At 42.4% G+C, this 16,799-nt stretch overlaps 1 protein-coding gene across 1 annotated transcript in view; it reads right to left on the reverse strand.

Moving 5' to 3' along the window:
* Positions 1–16,799, reverse strand: part of LOC130478222 (multiple epidermal growth factor-like domains protein 6) — a 239,285-nt gene that overhangs the window by 15,114 nt on the left and 207,372 nt on the right. Inside the window, 4 exon segments of the mRNA XM_056850373.1 lie at positions 3,067–3,195; positions 4,000–4,128; positions 5,728–5,853; positions 7,560–7,688. Coding sequence (XP_056706351.1) covers positions 3,067–3,195; positions 4,000–4,128; positions 5,728–5,853; positions 7,560–7,688 — 513 coding nt within the window.

A 16,799-nucleotide genomic window follows, 5' to 3' on the forward strand; every position in this document is an offset into this window, starting at 1 on the left:
TGAATCCTGGCTGAAACAGGGAATAAAGGAGGCTAAAGCGACCATGCGTTTTCGCCAATAGATTGTGGACCCCTGGTGTCTAAAGTCCTCCCCTTCATCCTTTTTATCCTCAAAGCAATCCTATGAGGATAGTTAGGCTACGAGAGAGTGACGGGGGCCAGGATCACCAAGGTCAATTATTCACTCAAAAAAATGCTGCTCTCTTGAGGCGGAGTAAAAAAAAACCCGAACTTAAAAGGTTATTCATGGAATCGAATCTAATTCATAAAGCCCGATGTAGCCTGGATTACTCATGAGAAAAAGGCCGCAGCATTTGACAGCGGTTGTGTTGGCCCCTGGCGTTTCAGCCCTCCTCCTGCCGACAAGTACACTGTTGAGGCCCGCCCCCACCTCCATCACAACTCTGTAGAGAGGAGCTCATCGCAGCTCCGTAGAGAGGAGGCATTCGAAGGAGAGGGGGAAGGAGAAGTCCTATCGGCCTCCAAACCGCTCGACTCCACTTTCATGCAACCGAATGCATGGGGAGTTCTGCCTTGGATTTGCCGCTCCCTAGATGCACATTTCCCCCATCCGAATTCTCAAACCTCAACAATAAGCCCCCAATGCAGAGTTTTGAGAATTTGGATGGGGAAAATGCATCTAGAGAGAGCGGCAAATCCAAGGCAAAACCTCCCCTGCGTAAACGGCCCTTGTCTCCCTTTCTGCTTTGACTCGGCACGGTTCCCCCCCCCTTCCCTTTCAGCTTTGGATTCGTTTTCCCGTTGACTTCTTTTTTCTGCTTCTGTCCGCTTTCTTTGTTTCTCTTTTAGTTCTCCCCCCCTTTTGATGGTATGCCCTACTTGTTGCTTCGTCCCCCTTTGGAATAGTTCTTTTCACTTCTCCCCTCATGATTTATGCTTGCGCTCCTTTTTTTTCTTCACCTTCACCTCTTTGTTTCCCCCTTATTTTTTCTTTCTTCATTAGTGCAGCAGCCAAAGCGCCCAGGGCCATTTATGCATGGGAGGCCATACATCTCTTGTAACCTTGCAGTAGAGATTTGGATTTGGTACGGACCTCAAGCGCAGATCTAGTGGCTGCGCAAAGAGCACAAAAAGGGGCAGGCTTCTGGTTGGAACAAAAAAGAACGCTTGGCCAATAGCCGCCCCTGTGGGTGGGGAGACATAGGAGACATTTGCCAGGATGGGCAGGGAGAAGAAATCCGACTCCAGGAGTTTTTCATGGGCGAGGCAAAGGGAAAGATCTTAGCAACACAGGTTTGAGTTGCTGCTGGTTTGCTGTGAATTTTAATGGCTACCTCGGGGCAGCTGTGAAAAATCGAAAATAAGGTCCAGAGCAACAAAGCATCGAAAGCGCACCAAACAGCCATGAATAAATGACCCCAGAGTACTTTACAGCTGAACGGGAAACAGGGTTATACTCTGGACAGACCCTCCAGGGCACTATGAGGTCACAACTAGTCTTTTTGTGTCATAATAATGCCCCAGCCTCTATGAAGCCTGAAAACCAGCCACCTGGGGTGTTAGAAAGTCTTAAGAAGAGGACACCTGTTGGAACCCACCAATAATCTAAACGCTGCATGGGTTGAAAGACACAAGTGTATTCCCATGCAGAATCTTTTTGCTTTGGATAATGTATGATCATAATATTTAAGGTGACATAATGCAATATAAAGCTCTGTTTGTGGTTACTGGATTTGTAGAGTCTGTTCCACATATTTAAGCTATCACTCGACTTAGCAAGTCACGTGACAAGTATGACCACTTTGAGAAAGAGGCTGCCGCACACTCCAACCCAAACAAGACATGACGAATACATAGCTTCTGCTTTTCCTGATTCTTTTGGAGAAATTACATGGCAGGGCAACATGGGGATGCTGCTTAAAATGGGATGCCTTCTCCCCAGTAACGTGTAAGAATGCTTACTCTACATGATGATTTTGGGGATTTCTCCATCCTCACCACCAGTCATGTGGAGAGAGAGTGGTATCAGTAAATGCATAACATGATGACATCAAATATGAGGCAGCATTCCCAAAATCTTGGTTCAGATGTAATGCAAAACTGTGGTTTAATTAAACTAACCAAGGTTAGTATTATCGTCAGTGCATGGAACACTCCATTATCATATTTCATTTTATTAAGGGCATTTATATTCCACCGTATATTCTATAGGGACCCAAAATTGCTCATAAAAATACACAAATAGAGTAAAACGGAATAAACCAACAAAAGCAAGCAGAAACAGATTAGAGGCTGGTCCTGGTCAATTAGTCTGGGTAACACAGCCACAACACTTTGGCTTTTGTCCTTTGGCATGCACCTCTAGCTCCACCCAGGCTATAAGCATCTGCAGGAAGAAGAAGATGATGCTTCCAGAGGGAACTCAGCTGGATCTTCCTTACTTCTGAACTGCCATCATGAACTACTGAATGCACATTAAGCTGTCTTATAGTGAACCAGTCAGTACTGACTACTCAGACGGGCAGTAACTCTCCAGGGTCTCAGGCAGAGGTAATTCACATCACCTACTATCAGACCCTCCAACTAGAGAGGCTAGGGACTGAACCTGAGACTTTCTGCATGCCAAGCAGATGCTCCACCTCTGAGTCACAACCGCTCCCTCATTAGGTTGGAGTTCATCAAACTGAGTTTTGAAACCATGACGTTGATTTAATCTTAAATATGGTTTCATGTGATGCACAAACAAGGCCTTCCTGGCTTGGTCAGCACCCTTGTAGGCTCCTTGGCAATAGAAGCACAAAGGTGATAAAATCAGGATTTGCTGAGGCAAACCATTATTTGAGTAAGCACCTGAGATCCGAATCCTGGTTTCTTGAGTGAACAGTAAAAATAAATGACGGTTTTACATTATGTCTGAACAGAGACATTACGGCAGAGAATTCAGCAAGATGGGGAGGGGAGACAAGTGTTTTCAGTGGCATCTCTGTGTCATTATGGGCACTATCCATTATGTGTAATGTTCACCCTGGCTCTCGGCCTGTAACACCAGCAGGAATGCAGCATCCACGATGTAAAAATCAGGTCCTGCTCTCGGCTGACTACTTACTATGTTCACAGGAATGTCCATAATAACCTTCTGGGCAATGACAACAGCCAGTAAACCTGTCACAGGTTCCATTATTCTGGCAAGAGCAATCTAGCTGACAACCAGAACCGTATTTTCCAGGAGTACATTCTGGGAGGGGGGGGTAAGAGAGAGAGAGAAAGAACAGATGAATACCCACTTACTTGGCTAAACCACAAAAACTGATCAAGACACACCTCCTACTAAAATCAAAAGACCAAAGGAAGACCTTATAAATGTATTTATTTCCTATATCTACTCTGCAACTCACTAGGAAACATGTCCTCCTTCATATTAAAAATGAGATTTTATCCAGCCGAGAAGGTCTAAAGAAGTATTTTTTCAACACTCTGGAGGATTTCAAATAGTTAAGCAAAGGAACCACAGCTATCTCATCATAAAATATTAAATATTAAATGAATGCATTTGTATCTTATCTGTGACATCTCTGCAGCTCTAGTGACTGGTGATCAACTACCTCGAAGTGAGCTCTTTCATGCCAAAGTAACATTAGGGCAAACTAGATTTGATTGCTTCTTTTTCACTTCCAAGGTTCACAATAGGGTTGCCAGCTCCGGGCTGAGAAATACCTGGAGATTTTGGGGGTGGAGACTGAGGAGGGCAGGGTTTCGGGAGGGACTTCAATTCCATAGAGCCCAATTGCCAAAGTGGCCATTTTCTCCAGGGGAACTGATCTCTGTCACGTGGAGATCTGGTGTAATAGCAGGAGATCTCCAGCCACCACCTGGAGGTTGGCAACCCTAGTTAATGATGTGGCTTGGGAGGAGGCAGTTTTGATTGGCTAGTTTGACCCTTGGACATCTGTATTATTCAAGTGGTGATTATTTTAGTGTACATGGTGAAATGGACATCCATACCTGCCCAGTGAAAGAAGATAAAAAAATGGAATGGTACCTTTCTCACAATATTTTCCTGTCCAGCCAAGTCCACAGGTACATGTCCCGTTCACAGGATCACAGACACCACCATTCTTACACAGACATTTTAGCTGACAGTAGGGGCCATATCGTCCCTGGGGACACACTATAGTAAATTAACAAAGCTTTTTTTTAAAGAAGAAGAAAAATTAGTATAACAACATGGATGCAACAGAAAAGGGAAACAACCCACTCCCCAACAACACTCAAATTGATATTTTCTATGTGGTATAACTAATATTGTGTTCTATAAAGTATTATTTTGATCCACACACACAATCAAAATACATTGCTTACTTCAGCAAGAAAAGGGGGACTGCACCATAGAAATGTGCAGAGGTGGCAAAAGGAATTGGTCAAGTCAGGGTTATAGATAGGATGACAGCCACATTCCCCAGTATATTTTGAACCTAAATGGTCTTCCTTGGCAGAAACCAAAAAAGAAGAAATTAACAAAACCATTAAAAGACTGTTAAAATCCACCCCTAGTCAGTGTAGAAGAAGAAGAAGAGCTGGTTTTTCTATGCTGACTTTCTCTCCCTTTTTTAAAAGGAGAATCAAACTGGCTTACGATCACTTTTCCTTCCTTTCCCCACAACAGACACCTTGTGAGGTAAATGAGGCTGAGAGAGTTTGGAGAGAACTATGACTAGCCCAAGGTCACCCAGCTGGCTTCATGTATAGGAATGAAGAAACCAACCCGGTTCACCACCAGATTAGAGTCCACCGCTCTTAACCACTACACCACACTGGACAGGTGGCCTAATTTTCCTGATTCCCCCTCCTATTGCAGACCCCAACTTCACTTCCCATCCTTACCATGAGGTTCCTCAGTCCCCTAGGAACAGAATTTTAGGAGTTTCTTTGGGGCACAGCGGAATGGGAAAGGTGGCGGGAAAGTCCTGTACCATGCTTGTAGCTCACAGGACACAACCCATTTCATTGAGCAAAAAACACTCTTCTATAAAGATACTTATAAAATAGGATAAGAATGTTACTATGACCTTCCTTATAAAGGTCATGATAGGAGGGTGCATTGTATATCATTTCTATGTCATTGTATATCATTAATAAGGATCCTTTCTGTGCAGAGATGCCAATGGGTTGGCCAAGAATGGATGTTGTTAATATGTTGACCACAAATGGTGAGAGAAAGAGATAATTGGACAAGGATGGAAAAACAAGGTTAGGTAGAGGTAGCAATGATAGAGCAACTGTACATGACCATGATAAAAAATTTGTATGCAGCTTGTGTTATATGCCGTCAAGTTGCTTCCGACTTATGGTGACCCTATGAATCAATGTCCTCCGAAACATCCTATCATTGACAGCCTTGCTCAGGTTTTGCAAACTGAGGGCCATGGCTTCCTTTATTGAGTCAATTCATCTCATGTTGGGTCTTCCTCTTTTCTTGCTGCCTTCAACTTTTCCAGGCATTCTTGTCTTTTACAGTGTGTCTTGTCTTGTTATGATGTGACCAAAAAATGATTGCCTGAGTTTAGTCATTTTAGCTTCTAAGGAGAATCTAGGCTTAATTTTATCTAGAACCCATTGATTTGTCTTTTGGCGGTCAATGGTATTTGTAAAACTTTGTATACGGAGCCTTGTAGAAATTTTGGCACATTGCAGAGAGCAGGCACAAACCATCTGTTCACATTTCACATGTTATTTTGCCAGCACACATCAATAGCTGATGGTTTCATACCTTGAAGGCAACTTGGTCCAATTCGGCCAGGAGGACAATAGCACTTGCCAGACACGGGGTCACAATGTCCCTTAGCACAGGAGCAGAAAGAGGTGCAATCCTTCCCATAGTGATGCTCTGGACAAGCTGCAGGAAAGCATGACATTGCTTACCAAATGGTAGTGGAAATTTGAATCTAGCTGCTCTTTTGTTAATGTTCTTTTTTAATGTATTGCCGGACAAAAATTCAGCTTGGTTATGAAACTGAAAGCTATTTAATGTTGAGGGTGGTTTTCTTGCCCTGACCTGGATAGCCCAGGATAGACCAATCTTGGGCTATCCAGGTCTTGGAAGCTAAGTAGGGTTGGCCCTGGTTAGTATTTGGATGGGAGACCACCAAGGAAGTCCAGGGTTGTGATGCAGAGGCAGGCAATGGCAATCTACTTCTGAATGTCTCTTGCCTTGAAAACCGTATGGGGTCGCCGTAAGTCAATTGTGACTTGACAGCAAAGAAAAATTTTTTTCTTAATAACTGAACATCTATCAAGCACAAAAACTGAGATAATGTCTGCCTTACAAATTTATATTGGCTTTATATTGCTTTAATTATCATGGCTCCCCCCAAAGAACACTGGAAGCTGTAGTTTAGCAAGGAGCTAAAATAGTCTGTTGGTACTCCCTAGCCTTCCATCTCTTTCAAAAAAGATGGACAATTCCCAGGGCTACCAAGGAACAGGTATTAAAACCACTGTAATTCTGTAATATAGTTTTGTACTCTGGATGTCTTTGATAGATTTAGGAGCATTTATTCTCTGCATAGCGATCCTTGCTATGCCAATAAGCACATGTTCAAATCCTGTTTTAGTGGTCCCACATCTGCCTACCATTCCATATTTTGTGTTGCTGCTCTAAATGGAGGCATGTGGCTAAAAATAGGTGCGGTACTCCCTGTTTACATGCACTCCTGTCTATGTGGTGAAAAGCCTAGATGGAGAAAATGAGTCCCGAATGTTAAGCAATAAACCTCACTTAAGCAACAGAACGTAACTCCTCACAGTTATTCATCATTTCTTAAATTCTGAGTCAAAAGCAGCATTTGCGATAGTCTTTTGTTGAAAAAAACCAAGGGGCAGATTATTGTGAATAATTAAAAAAAGGGTTTCCTCAAAGCTATTCAGTGACAAGAAAAGGTCCAAACCAGAGTTTTGTACATCTAGTGCCACCATTCCAGGCCCCACGAACCCCCCACTGGCTCCCCACCATCACCTCTGATTGCCTACTTTAACATCGACCAAATGTTTAGTTACAGATAAGCTTTGCTAGAGGTAGTCCACTATTCCTGGGTAAAGCAGGTGAAAAACAACAGAATTAACTACTAGCTTGCATGTTAAAAAAGCCTGTATGTGACCATTTGGCTGGAAATGGTGGAATTTGGCTGGAAATGGTGGAATGCATAGTTCAGTTGTGGAACTCCCTGCCCCAGGATGTGTTGATGGCTGCCAACTTGGAAGGCTTTAAGAGGGGAGTGGACATGTTTGTGGAGGAGAGGGGTATTCATGGCTACTAGTCAAAATGGATATTATGATGCATACCTATTATCTCCAGGATTAGAGGAGCATGCCTAATATATTAGTTGCTGTGGAACACAGGCAGGACAATGCTGCCACAGTTATCTTGTTTGTGGGCTTCATAGAGTCTCCTTGTTGGCCACTGTGTGAACAGACTACTGGACTTGATGGACCTTGGTCTGATCCAGCATGGCCTTTCTTATGTTCTTATGGACTTATAAACAAAATCTGTCTGGGGCTGAAGGCCAGCATTTGTAGTCAGGATACCAAAGGAATCTTACTTACTTTTACCACAGTCAGCTCCAATGAAGCCAGGAGGACAACTGCAAGCTCCTGTCATAGGATCACAATGCCCTCCATTCAGGCATATGCATGCTCTCCTACAGTACGGACCATAGGTACCTTCTGGACATCCTATACAAATATCAGGAGGAAGAACAGCTGTAAGTATAACTACGTGGCAAAACAAAACACGACAACAGTAGGCCTTGTTAATTCCAACCCAGGTCTGCCCCACTGCAATGGCCTGCAGAGCCCAGGCTACCCAGATCTCATCAGATCTTGGAAGCTAAGCAGGGTTGGCCCTGGTTACTACTTGGATGAGAGACCACCAAGGAAGTTCAGGGTTGTTATGCAGAGGCTGGCAAAGGCAAACTGTCTCTCTCATCTTGAAAAATACCACAGGGTCGCAACCGTCAGCTGTGGCAGGACCGCCCTGTCCACCACCAACGACACCCTAAGCCTCCACTCATGAAATAAACCAAATCTGATAGAACGTGGAATGGAGAGTAGATAACGGCAGTAAGGAAAAGAAGGAATTTTATTCTGCTAATCGAAAGGGTCAAGCCCTCCCTTTTGCCTCTTATGAGCCAGCACTTTCCAAAAAATCACAGTTAATCATAAGATCTAATGAGGTACGCTTAGCCCTCAAGAGCAGCATCAGCTTTTTGGGCCAGCGACTCCAGGCAGCTTGCCTCTTCATCTCAACCCTTCAGGCACTGCTGGATCCACTGGCATCGGGCAGATCTTTCACCTCAAGTCAGTGCCCTTTATAGCGTGACTTCAGAGTCAAAGTACACATGATCCTGGAACTCCAGATGTATAATTTGGCATTAAAAAGCAGCCAGAGAGGGATCAATATTGATTGGGGCCAGGCAAGACAGGAGCTTAATTTTTCTTCCCTTTGCTTGGTTTCTCTGAGGAAAAATGCAACATCACCCCACTTCTGGGCAGATTTAAGCCATGGTGGTGGTGGGGGGGAGAAGGTTAAGTGCCCATATTTTGTGTACAAAGATAAAAGCAGCCCTGTGGGGGGCATTTTGATCTTAAAAAGTGTGTGTGTGTGTGTGTAGAATGAACCTTCCCCATTGCTTCAGCCCAAGTCTATAACAGAGCCCTCTATGGCGGTTTTCTAGGACCAAACTGCACGTCTGGCATTCCAGTCATGGAATTCGAATGTCACGTGAAGTTTTGGCCCTTATTACCACCCCGCAAAATTGTGTACATATTTCTGAATATTTTGTACTTTAAGAACAGACGTCTCTGGTGTGTTTTCCCTCTTCAGCATGTAAAATCATCTGTGGAGCCTGAAAAACAACAATCTGTCTGTCTGCCCTTCACGATAGTCCAGAGCCAAGTTGGCTGGAGCAGGGTACATTTTCTGAAATGCTTTTTCAAAAGTATGCTCGAGCAACTGTAACATATCAGAAATTCCTTTTCTTGTACCGAAATATAACCAGCGCCCCCAAAGCACCCATCAAATTGGATCCGTTTCCCTGTCTGTTTGGGTAGAAGATCAACACCAAGCCATGAATATGGAGTCTAAATTCTACACTTTGTGTGTATATACTTGAAATCTTAGTTCTTGGCAAGGAAGAGTGAATCACTCCAGCAGCCTTTTTAATATCTACCCAGCAGATGTGCCAAGAACACACCCTTAATGTAATGACCTCATTTGGCTCGTCTTTCCATGAATGTCTCTTTTGCCCACCCCACTTCCTTTCCAGTCACTGGTTGGCTTTTGTTTCCATCACTTGCTGTTTCAGACACCTGAGTCTCTCTCTCTTTTTTTCTCTCTCCCTTCCCCATCTTGTCTTTCACCCCTCCCTCAACACTCCCCTCTTTTCTGGCAAATCTTGAGGAATTGTTTCCCACTTTGAGCTGACAGCACTTTGTTCCATGACGGGAAATGGTTGTGGTCATTCATGTAATCCTGTCTCTATACCAGTAGACGAGCCCTCCTTTTGCTTTTTTTCAGTTCAAGCGGGAGCAGCACATAAAGCTCACACGTCTGTGGCAACATTTAACACTATCATCAGCAATGTAAGTCTTCTTGTTGGTTCCCGCTTTCCCCCAAAAAAGGGCTATTCGTAGGCAGTGAGGCCGATTTGTGCACTCTTCTGTCACTTTTGTAATGCCAAGTATCCACAAAAATGAGATTTTCAGGTTCCAACTGCCAGTTATCTAATAAAGACATTTTCTAATTTAACAGTTTCCTGTGTATCTGTGTTATGTTTTTTCTGGGAACTGCAGGAATGGCAGCCAAGCCTCTAAGTCATTTCCTGATTTCTTCCTTCTGGCCTGGATTAGTCCTGCCATGACCAACAGCTCCTAAATCCTCTCACAGCAGTAGCATGGAGCAGGGCTTTCCTGACCAACATTTTTAATTACATTGCAAGAACAAAAGCAAACAACAAAAAAGGACATTGGAAAGGCTCCCACTGACTGCAACTCAGAGCAGCGGCAAATAGGGGTGATATAAAATAGCACCTCCTTCAAGAAAAAAAACTTCTTCTTTTTAGTGGCTGTTGAGCACACTCCTGGCAGGATGCCTCAAAGATCTGCACCTTCTCCAGGCAGTCTCCACTTGGCGAACCCAAACGATAATAGCAGTGACAGAAGGAAGCTGAGGAGAAGCTGCTATTCCCTCAACACATAAACACACGCCCTGCCTTCAAATATTTGCTTTCCGTTCCCATCAGTGACTCCTTTCTGGAGTCCAGAAAATGCGGTTGTACAGCCAAAGCTATGCGGCATTGGCTCTGAGCCCCGTTTGGATGGAAGAGCAGCGGAGACCCCTATGAGCACTACTTGGAACACTCTGGAGGATGGACAACAAGGACATATAGTAAATTACTCACAAGAACACCTGATCACAATGGTCTTGATGGAGGGACTGGGAGAAGAATGAGGGAAATCTGTTGCTTTCTGTATTATGCAACCCAAGTAGAGTAAGAGCAGCCATGCCTTTTGGGATCTTTTTCGCTCCCTGGCAATTCTAGGAAGAAATACCATACTCATCTCTTTATGGCAATATTTCTAACCCTTCTTTCTCTTCCAAAATACCTAACCTATCACCACAAAAAGACCAGTATTAAAAAGCTTTAGAACAGTTAAAACCACAGCAAATAAACACAATCAGAAGCCCTTTCTAGCTGCTACATTTGGGATTATCCAACTGCATATATTGAGAGTGTGCACTACTCACAATCCTCTCAATATGTGTGGTCACCATTTATTCTGAATAGGGCGCTGCACATATTTTCTGCTTCAGTACACACTACATGATGCTCTTGAGATGTACGGTTGGTAGGCTTCCGCTACAAGTGATTCTAATGTCTTAACAAAGCTAGTCAGTCCCACTGTCATCTGATGTCAAAAGCCATCTTGAATAAAACTGCCTTGAAGGTCTTTCTAAAAACTGGCAAGGTAGGTAAGCTTCTTACCTCCAGTGGAAGGCCTTTCCATAAGAAGGGGGCTCTACTTGGCTGAAGTTGTTCTAATCATTCCAAGAGAAGGGACAACAAGTAGATAGTTGCAAAGAGTGAAGAGGGCACAGAGGTTCATACAGGGAGAGACGGTTCCTAGAGAAACTGGTCTCAAAGCACATTTTCTGTGAGGGAGATACAATGTGCCCAGCTGACATAGAGAGCCTTGGTCTCTACAGCAAGACCCTCTACAGCAAGTAAGTAAAACAAAAAGAAAACATATATGAGTATTCTGGTTCTCTTCTTATGGTGGCATTTTGCCTATTGGTAACATAATCTGTGGAGACATAGTGGCATTATCTGGTCAACTCATTTAGGGGTGTTTCCAAAGCCTTTCCTTGAGGAAAAGCAAGACATTCAACTTGGGAGCTGCAGGGAAGGAAGAAACAATGTACATGTGCTCCATTCCCTAAACACCCCCCCCCCAAGAGAACCGAGGCTTATTAGGGTCAGACATAATTGAACCAGCCTGTCTCTATGTATGAGTATAAAATTGTCAGGGGAGAGATTTGGGGGTTGCTATTTTATTTTTGGTTTTAACCAAAGGTGTTTTTATTGTAAGCCACCTTGAACCACAAGGAAAGGCAGGATATAAATGTTTTAATAAAAAAATAAATTGTCAGTATAGTTCTTAGCCCTCTCTTGGATGAACACCTTAACATGGTGTGGGGGTTTGTGTGTGTCAGCAAAGCTGAGAGCAATATCATAAGGAGTTTAGACTCTGTCAAGAGGCTTAACTCCTAGCAGAGTCACTCATGGTGGAATGGTTACTGCTGAGACACAAGACTAAGATGCATCCACCCCCTTCAGGAATCAACAGCTGCATCAGCAGAAGAAAATGGACATTGGTGATGGGGGTAGAGGAATCCTTGAAGGGTAACCATTGGGCAGAAGCAATCATGGAAGGTGACACTGGTGGAGGATCTATCACAGACAATACTAGTGACACTTCAGCTAGCCCTAGTTAGTACTGTGCAGAAGAAGGCAATGGTAAACCACTTCTGATCATCTCATACCTTGAAAACCCTATGATGAGATAATCCATAATATCAATCAGATTTTGTGGAAAGCCTATCAAAATATTCATCATTCAAGTTTAAATCTCAACTACAGATGCTGAAGAAGACAATGAAAGCTTTTATGCAAGTGTCCAGGGGGGGAAAAAGATCAAACAGCTAAGCAAGATGTGCTGATAATCATAGGTGACTGAAACACAAAAGTGGGAAACAAAGTAGAATCCAATATTGTTGGGAAATTTGGGCTAGGAGCATGAAATGAAGCAGGAGAGCGACTCATAGAATTCTGTGAAGACCACAAGTGGTTTATTACAACAAACGTTTCAGGCAATCGAACAGATAATTGTATAAGTGGACATCACTGGATGGCCAAAACAGAAATCAAACAGATTACATAATCAGAAGCAGAAGACAGAGAAATTTTATTCACTCTGGTAAAACAAGACCAAGAGCTGACTGTAGTACAGACCTTAAATTGTTAATATCGAAAATTAGAATAAAATGGAAGAAAAACACCAAAACATTCATAATTCCAAAATAAAATCTAAACAACATTCTTGAAGAGTTTAAATACCATGTAAAGAACAGATTTCCATTACTAAGTTCAAGTGACTGGGAACTGGAAGAACTATGGGCTGAAACTAGAGGAATTATCAAGGAAGAATGCACAAAGACTATTTCTGTGGCCAAAAGAAATGAAGAAGCCTTAATGGATGACTGATTAAATGCTTAAATTTGCTAAAGATAGATGAGAAGCAAAAGTAGAAGTTGATAGAAATAGAATCAGATGTCTAAATGCAGCAGTCCAGCAATTGAAACGTGCAGACAAAGAGAACTATTATAAAAAACAAGTTTAAAGAAATAGAAGAATAAAAAAAGGAAGAACAAGAGATATGGTTTTTAAGATCCAAGAAATCAAGGGGAAGTATAAAGCTTGATTAGGCACACTGAAAGATCAACATGGAAATACATTAACTGAACAGGACAAAATAAAGGAACGATGGGAACAATGCACTGAAGAACTATACAGAAAAGATGACAGATTCCTTCTGAGAAGGATCTTTTGAAGAAGAACCTACCATTTTAGAAAGTGAAATGAAAGCTGAACTGAGAGCAATTGGGAAAAACAAATCACCAAGAGTAGATGGGATATCAATAGAGCTTTTCCAAGCCACAGAAACTCAGTCCATTAAACTCTTCACAAGAATATGCCAACAAATATGGAAAACAAAACAATGGCCCACAGTTTGGAGACACTCAATCAACATTCCAATTCTGAAAAAAGGAGACAAACACTGCAGCAACTACCGGACCATTACATTAACTGCTGCACGTAAAGTGATGCTCAAAATCTTACAACAAAGAAAGTTACCATATATTGAATGAGAACTGCCAGATGTTCAAGCTGGATTGAGAAAAGGAAGAGGTACTAGAGATCATATTGCCAATTTATGTTGGTTATTGGAGCATGCAAGAGAATTTCGGAAGAAAATCAGCTTGTGTTTCATGGATTACAGCAAAGCTTTTGAGTGTGTGGATCATAAAAGCGATGGCTGCTTTTTTTTTTTTTTTTTTTAAAGGGTGTGCCACAACATCTCATGAAAAGCTATGGCTGTTTTTTTTTTAAAAAAATGGGTGTTTTGATGCGCAACCTGTACTCTGGACAAGAGGCTTCTGTTAGGACAGAATATGGAGAAACAGAATGGTTTCCAATTGGAAGGAACATTAACAATCTGAGATATGCAGATGACACCACACTACTGGCAGAAAATAGTGAAGACTTGAAAACAACTACTGATGAAAGTTAAAACAGAAAGTGTCAAAGTAGGATTACAGCTGAACACCAAGAAGACAATGACTACTGAGGAATTGTGTGTGCGTCAAGTTGCTTCTGACTCATGGCGACCCTATGAATCAATGTCCTCCAAAATGTCCTATCTTTGACAGCCTTGCCGAGGAATTGAGGATCTCCGGAATTATACAACTGTAAAGTTGATGGTGAATAAATTGAAATTGGTACAGATTTTTCTGTTCCTTGGCTCCATCATCAAAAGGGAGACTGCAACCAAGAAATCAGAAGGAGATTGAGACTGGGAAGGTCAGGCATGAAGGAGCTAGAAAAGCTTCTTAGGTGTAAGGGTGTGTTGCTGGCAACCAAGTTCAAGATAATTCATACTCTAGTATGGGTGTGAAAGTTGGACAATGAAAAAAGCTGACAGGAAGAAAGTTAGTTCATTTACAATGTGGTGTCGGAGGAGAATTTTAGAGGTACCTTAGACCAAAGCTTCTTAAACTATGGGTCGCAATCCCATATGGGGTCACGTAACTGAATGTGGGGGTCGCAAAAAATTTGGCAACAGTAAAGGGTTTCTTTATGATTTATTATCAGTAAATGTTTGATTTGTATACCTATTTTATAACTATATACCCGGGGTCGCGTAAAAATTTATTGGGCAAAAAGGGGTCCTGAGTGGAAAAAGTTTAAGAAGCCCTGCTTTAGACAGCCAAAAATACAAATAAGTGGATTCTAGATAAAGTCAAGCTTAGACTCTCCCTAGAAGAAAAAATAACTAAACTGAGGCTATCGTACTTTGGCCACATTATGAGAAGGCAAGAGTCACTGGAAAAGACAATGGTAGGAAAAGCTGAAGGCAGCAGGAAAAGAAGACCTAACATGGGATGGATTGACTCTATAAGGAAGTCACGGCCCTCAGTTTGCAAGACCTGAGCAAGGCTGTTAACGATAGGGCATTTTGGAGGACATTGATTCATAGGGTCTCCATGAGTCGGAAGTGACTCAATAGCACTTACATACATACACACACACACACACACACACACACACACACACACACACACAGAGAGAGAGAGAGAGAGAGAGAGAGAGAGAGAGAGAGAGAGTTCTTAGATTGGTATGAGATCCTCTGTCTCAGAGAGGAACTGTAATTTATAAAGAATGTAGAACTGCCACCCAAAAAAGAAGCTTTGTGCTGAAGTCTCCTTCTTCCTCTTTGTTAACATCTAGTTTAACATACTGGTATCCTGAAGACATTACAATGTAGATTTCCTTGTTCTTTCTACACATCATTGCTGGGGGGAAGGAATTAACACAGAGCTGCCATTTTCAGTGGCAGCTCCATATTATTTTATCTATTTTTTGGACTTTTATCCTGCTTTCCCAGCAGAAGTCAGGCTCAGGGCGGCTACCATCAAGTAAAACACCATAAAACAATAAAATACAAGAAAAATTCAATACTAAATTAAAAGCAACAGATCTGAATTTGAAACAAGTTAGCAACACAGGACCGCATCCAGCCCGGGAAGAGCAATCAGGGTCCCCTATCAAGAATCCAATGGAACAGAATTGTAATGTGCAATTCTACCTTTAAAACCTGTCTGTGGCAAATGAAAAACACCATTTTCCAACATGTTCATTGGGATTTGGTAAAGTCACATCATGAAGTTTAACACCAAATTTAGCTGTATTGTTTTTTAAGTCAAAACACTAATGTGCATCAGGCCTATATGGCCTCGTGCTGATTTATGGGCAAATAAAATGATTCTTATTTGCTAGGCTATCTGCTCCCTTTGGTCCCTGCCAAGAGACTATTTCAATTCTTCACTCCAAAATTTGGGAACATGAAAGCCCAGTTGCTCTTGGCGGCAGAAAACATCTGCTAACTAGCCAGCTACACCTTTTATGGATAATTTCTTATATTTCGCTCTCTTTTTTCCTCCTTTGTAGTACTATAAAGTATAGCTATGGTTGCCAGGAAAGGTTTCCAACCATATCCAACCACTTGCTGACTGGCCTCAGGCCAACTCGCGCTCTTTGGGAGAGGCTTTGTGTATCGAACCTGTTTTTAAACATAGTGAAAGTTCCGTCCGGGAGGATAGTATATGAGTCCATTTTGCATTTCGCCTAAGGCAATATTTTCACAAATGCTTTGAATACTGATGGGGGGGGGGGCTCACTTTTAAAACTCTGGGTTCCCCCAGTCAAGAGACAATCCTCTGTGGCAGAGGAAGCTACCTTATATAGACTTGGTTTATATATTTCCTGCTCTGCAGAGGGACAGATGAGAACTTACCCAAAAGGGGCATAAAAAGTTTCTCGACTTCTTTAAGAAAATGAAAAGCAGCCACAGGAGGCTGTCAGTTTGAGGAGGGTGATGGAGGAGGAAGGGGTGCTTAACCCTGTCCCCTGCTCCTGTTTGACGGCTCAAAATGGGAATTTGCATGATTTCCTCCCCCTCACATTTAGAAATTATGTATAGAAATCATACCCATCTTGATCAGATAAAAACTATCTTGAGCGTATCTCTGGAGAGGTGGCGTATACATTTTTTAGATAGATAAATAATAATATTTCAGTCTCCCATTGAAGCCTGACAGCAGTTTTGGCTTTAGACACAGCTCTGGGCCAAAGCAAATGAGCACACTAAGGATAGCCAGACTTCTCCTGGCTTGATTCTGCTTGGCAAACTGAACTATTTCCCAACTTTCAGGGGTGTGGAGAGGGGGAACACAAAAGGTTAAAACTACTTCGGGCCCCCACAAGGCTGAGGACTCCAATATATTTGTTCATGTTGCCTAAAGTTAGGGGACAAACAAGATTGTGCCTGTTTGACCTTTCACCTTTGACTTTCAGAGCACTGGTTTACAGAAAGTCTGTCTGTTATTCAGGATGATGAATGAATTTGTCATCATTAAATGCCACTTACAAAACCACATAGTACATT

Source organism: Euleptes europaea, chromosome 5, assembly GCF_029931775.1.
Source record: "Euleptes europaea isolate rEulEur1 chromosome 5, rEulEur1.hap1, whole genome shotgun sequence".
Taxonomy (NCBI): domain Eukaryota; kingdom Metazoa; phylum Chordata; class Lepidosauria; order Squamata; family Sphaerodactylidae; genus Euleptes; species Euleptes europaea.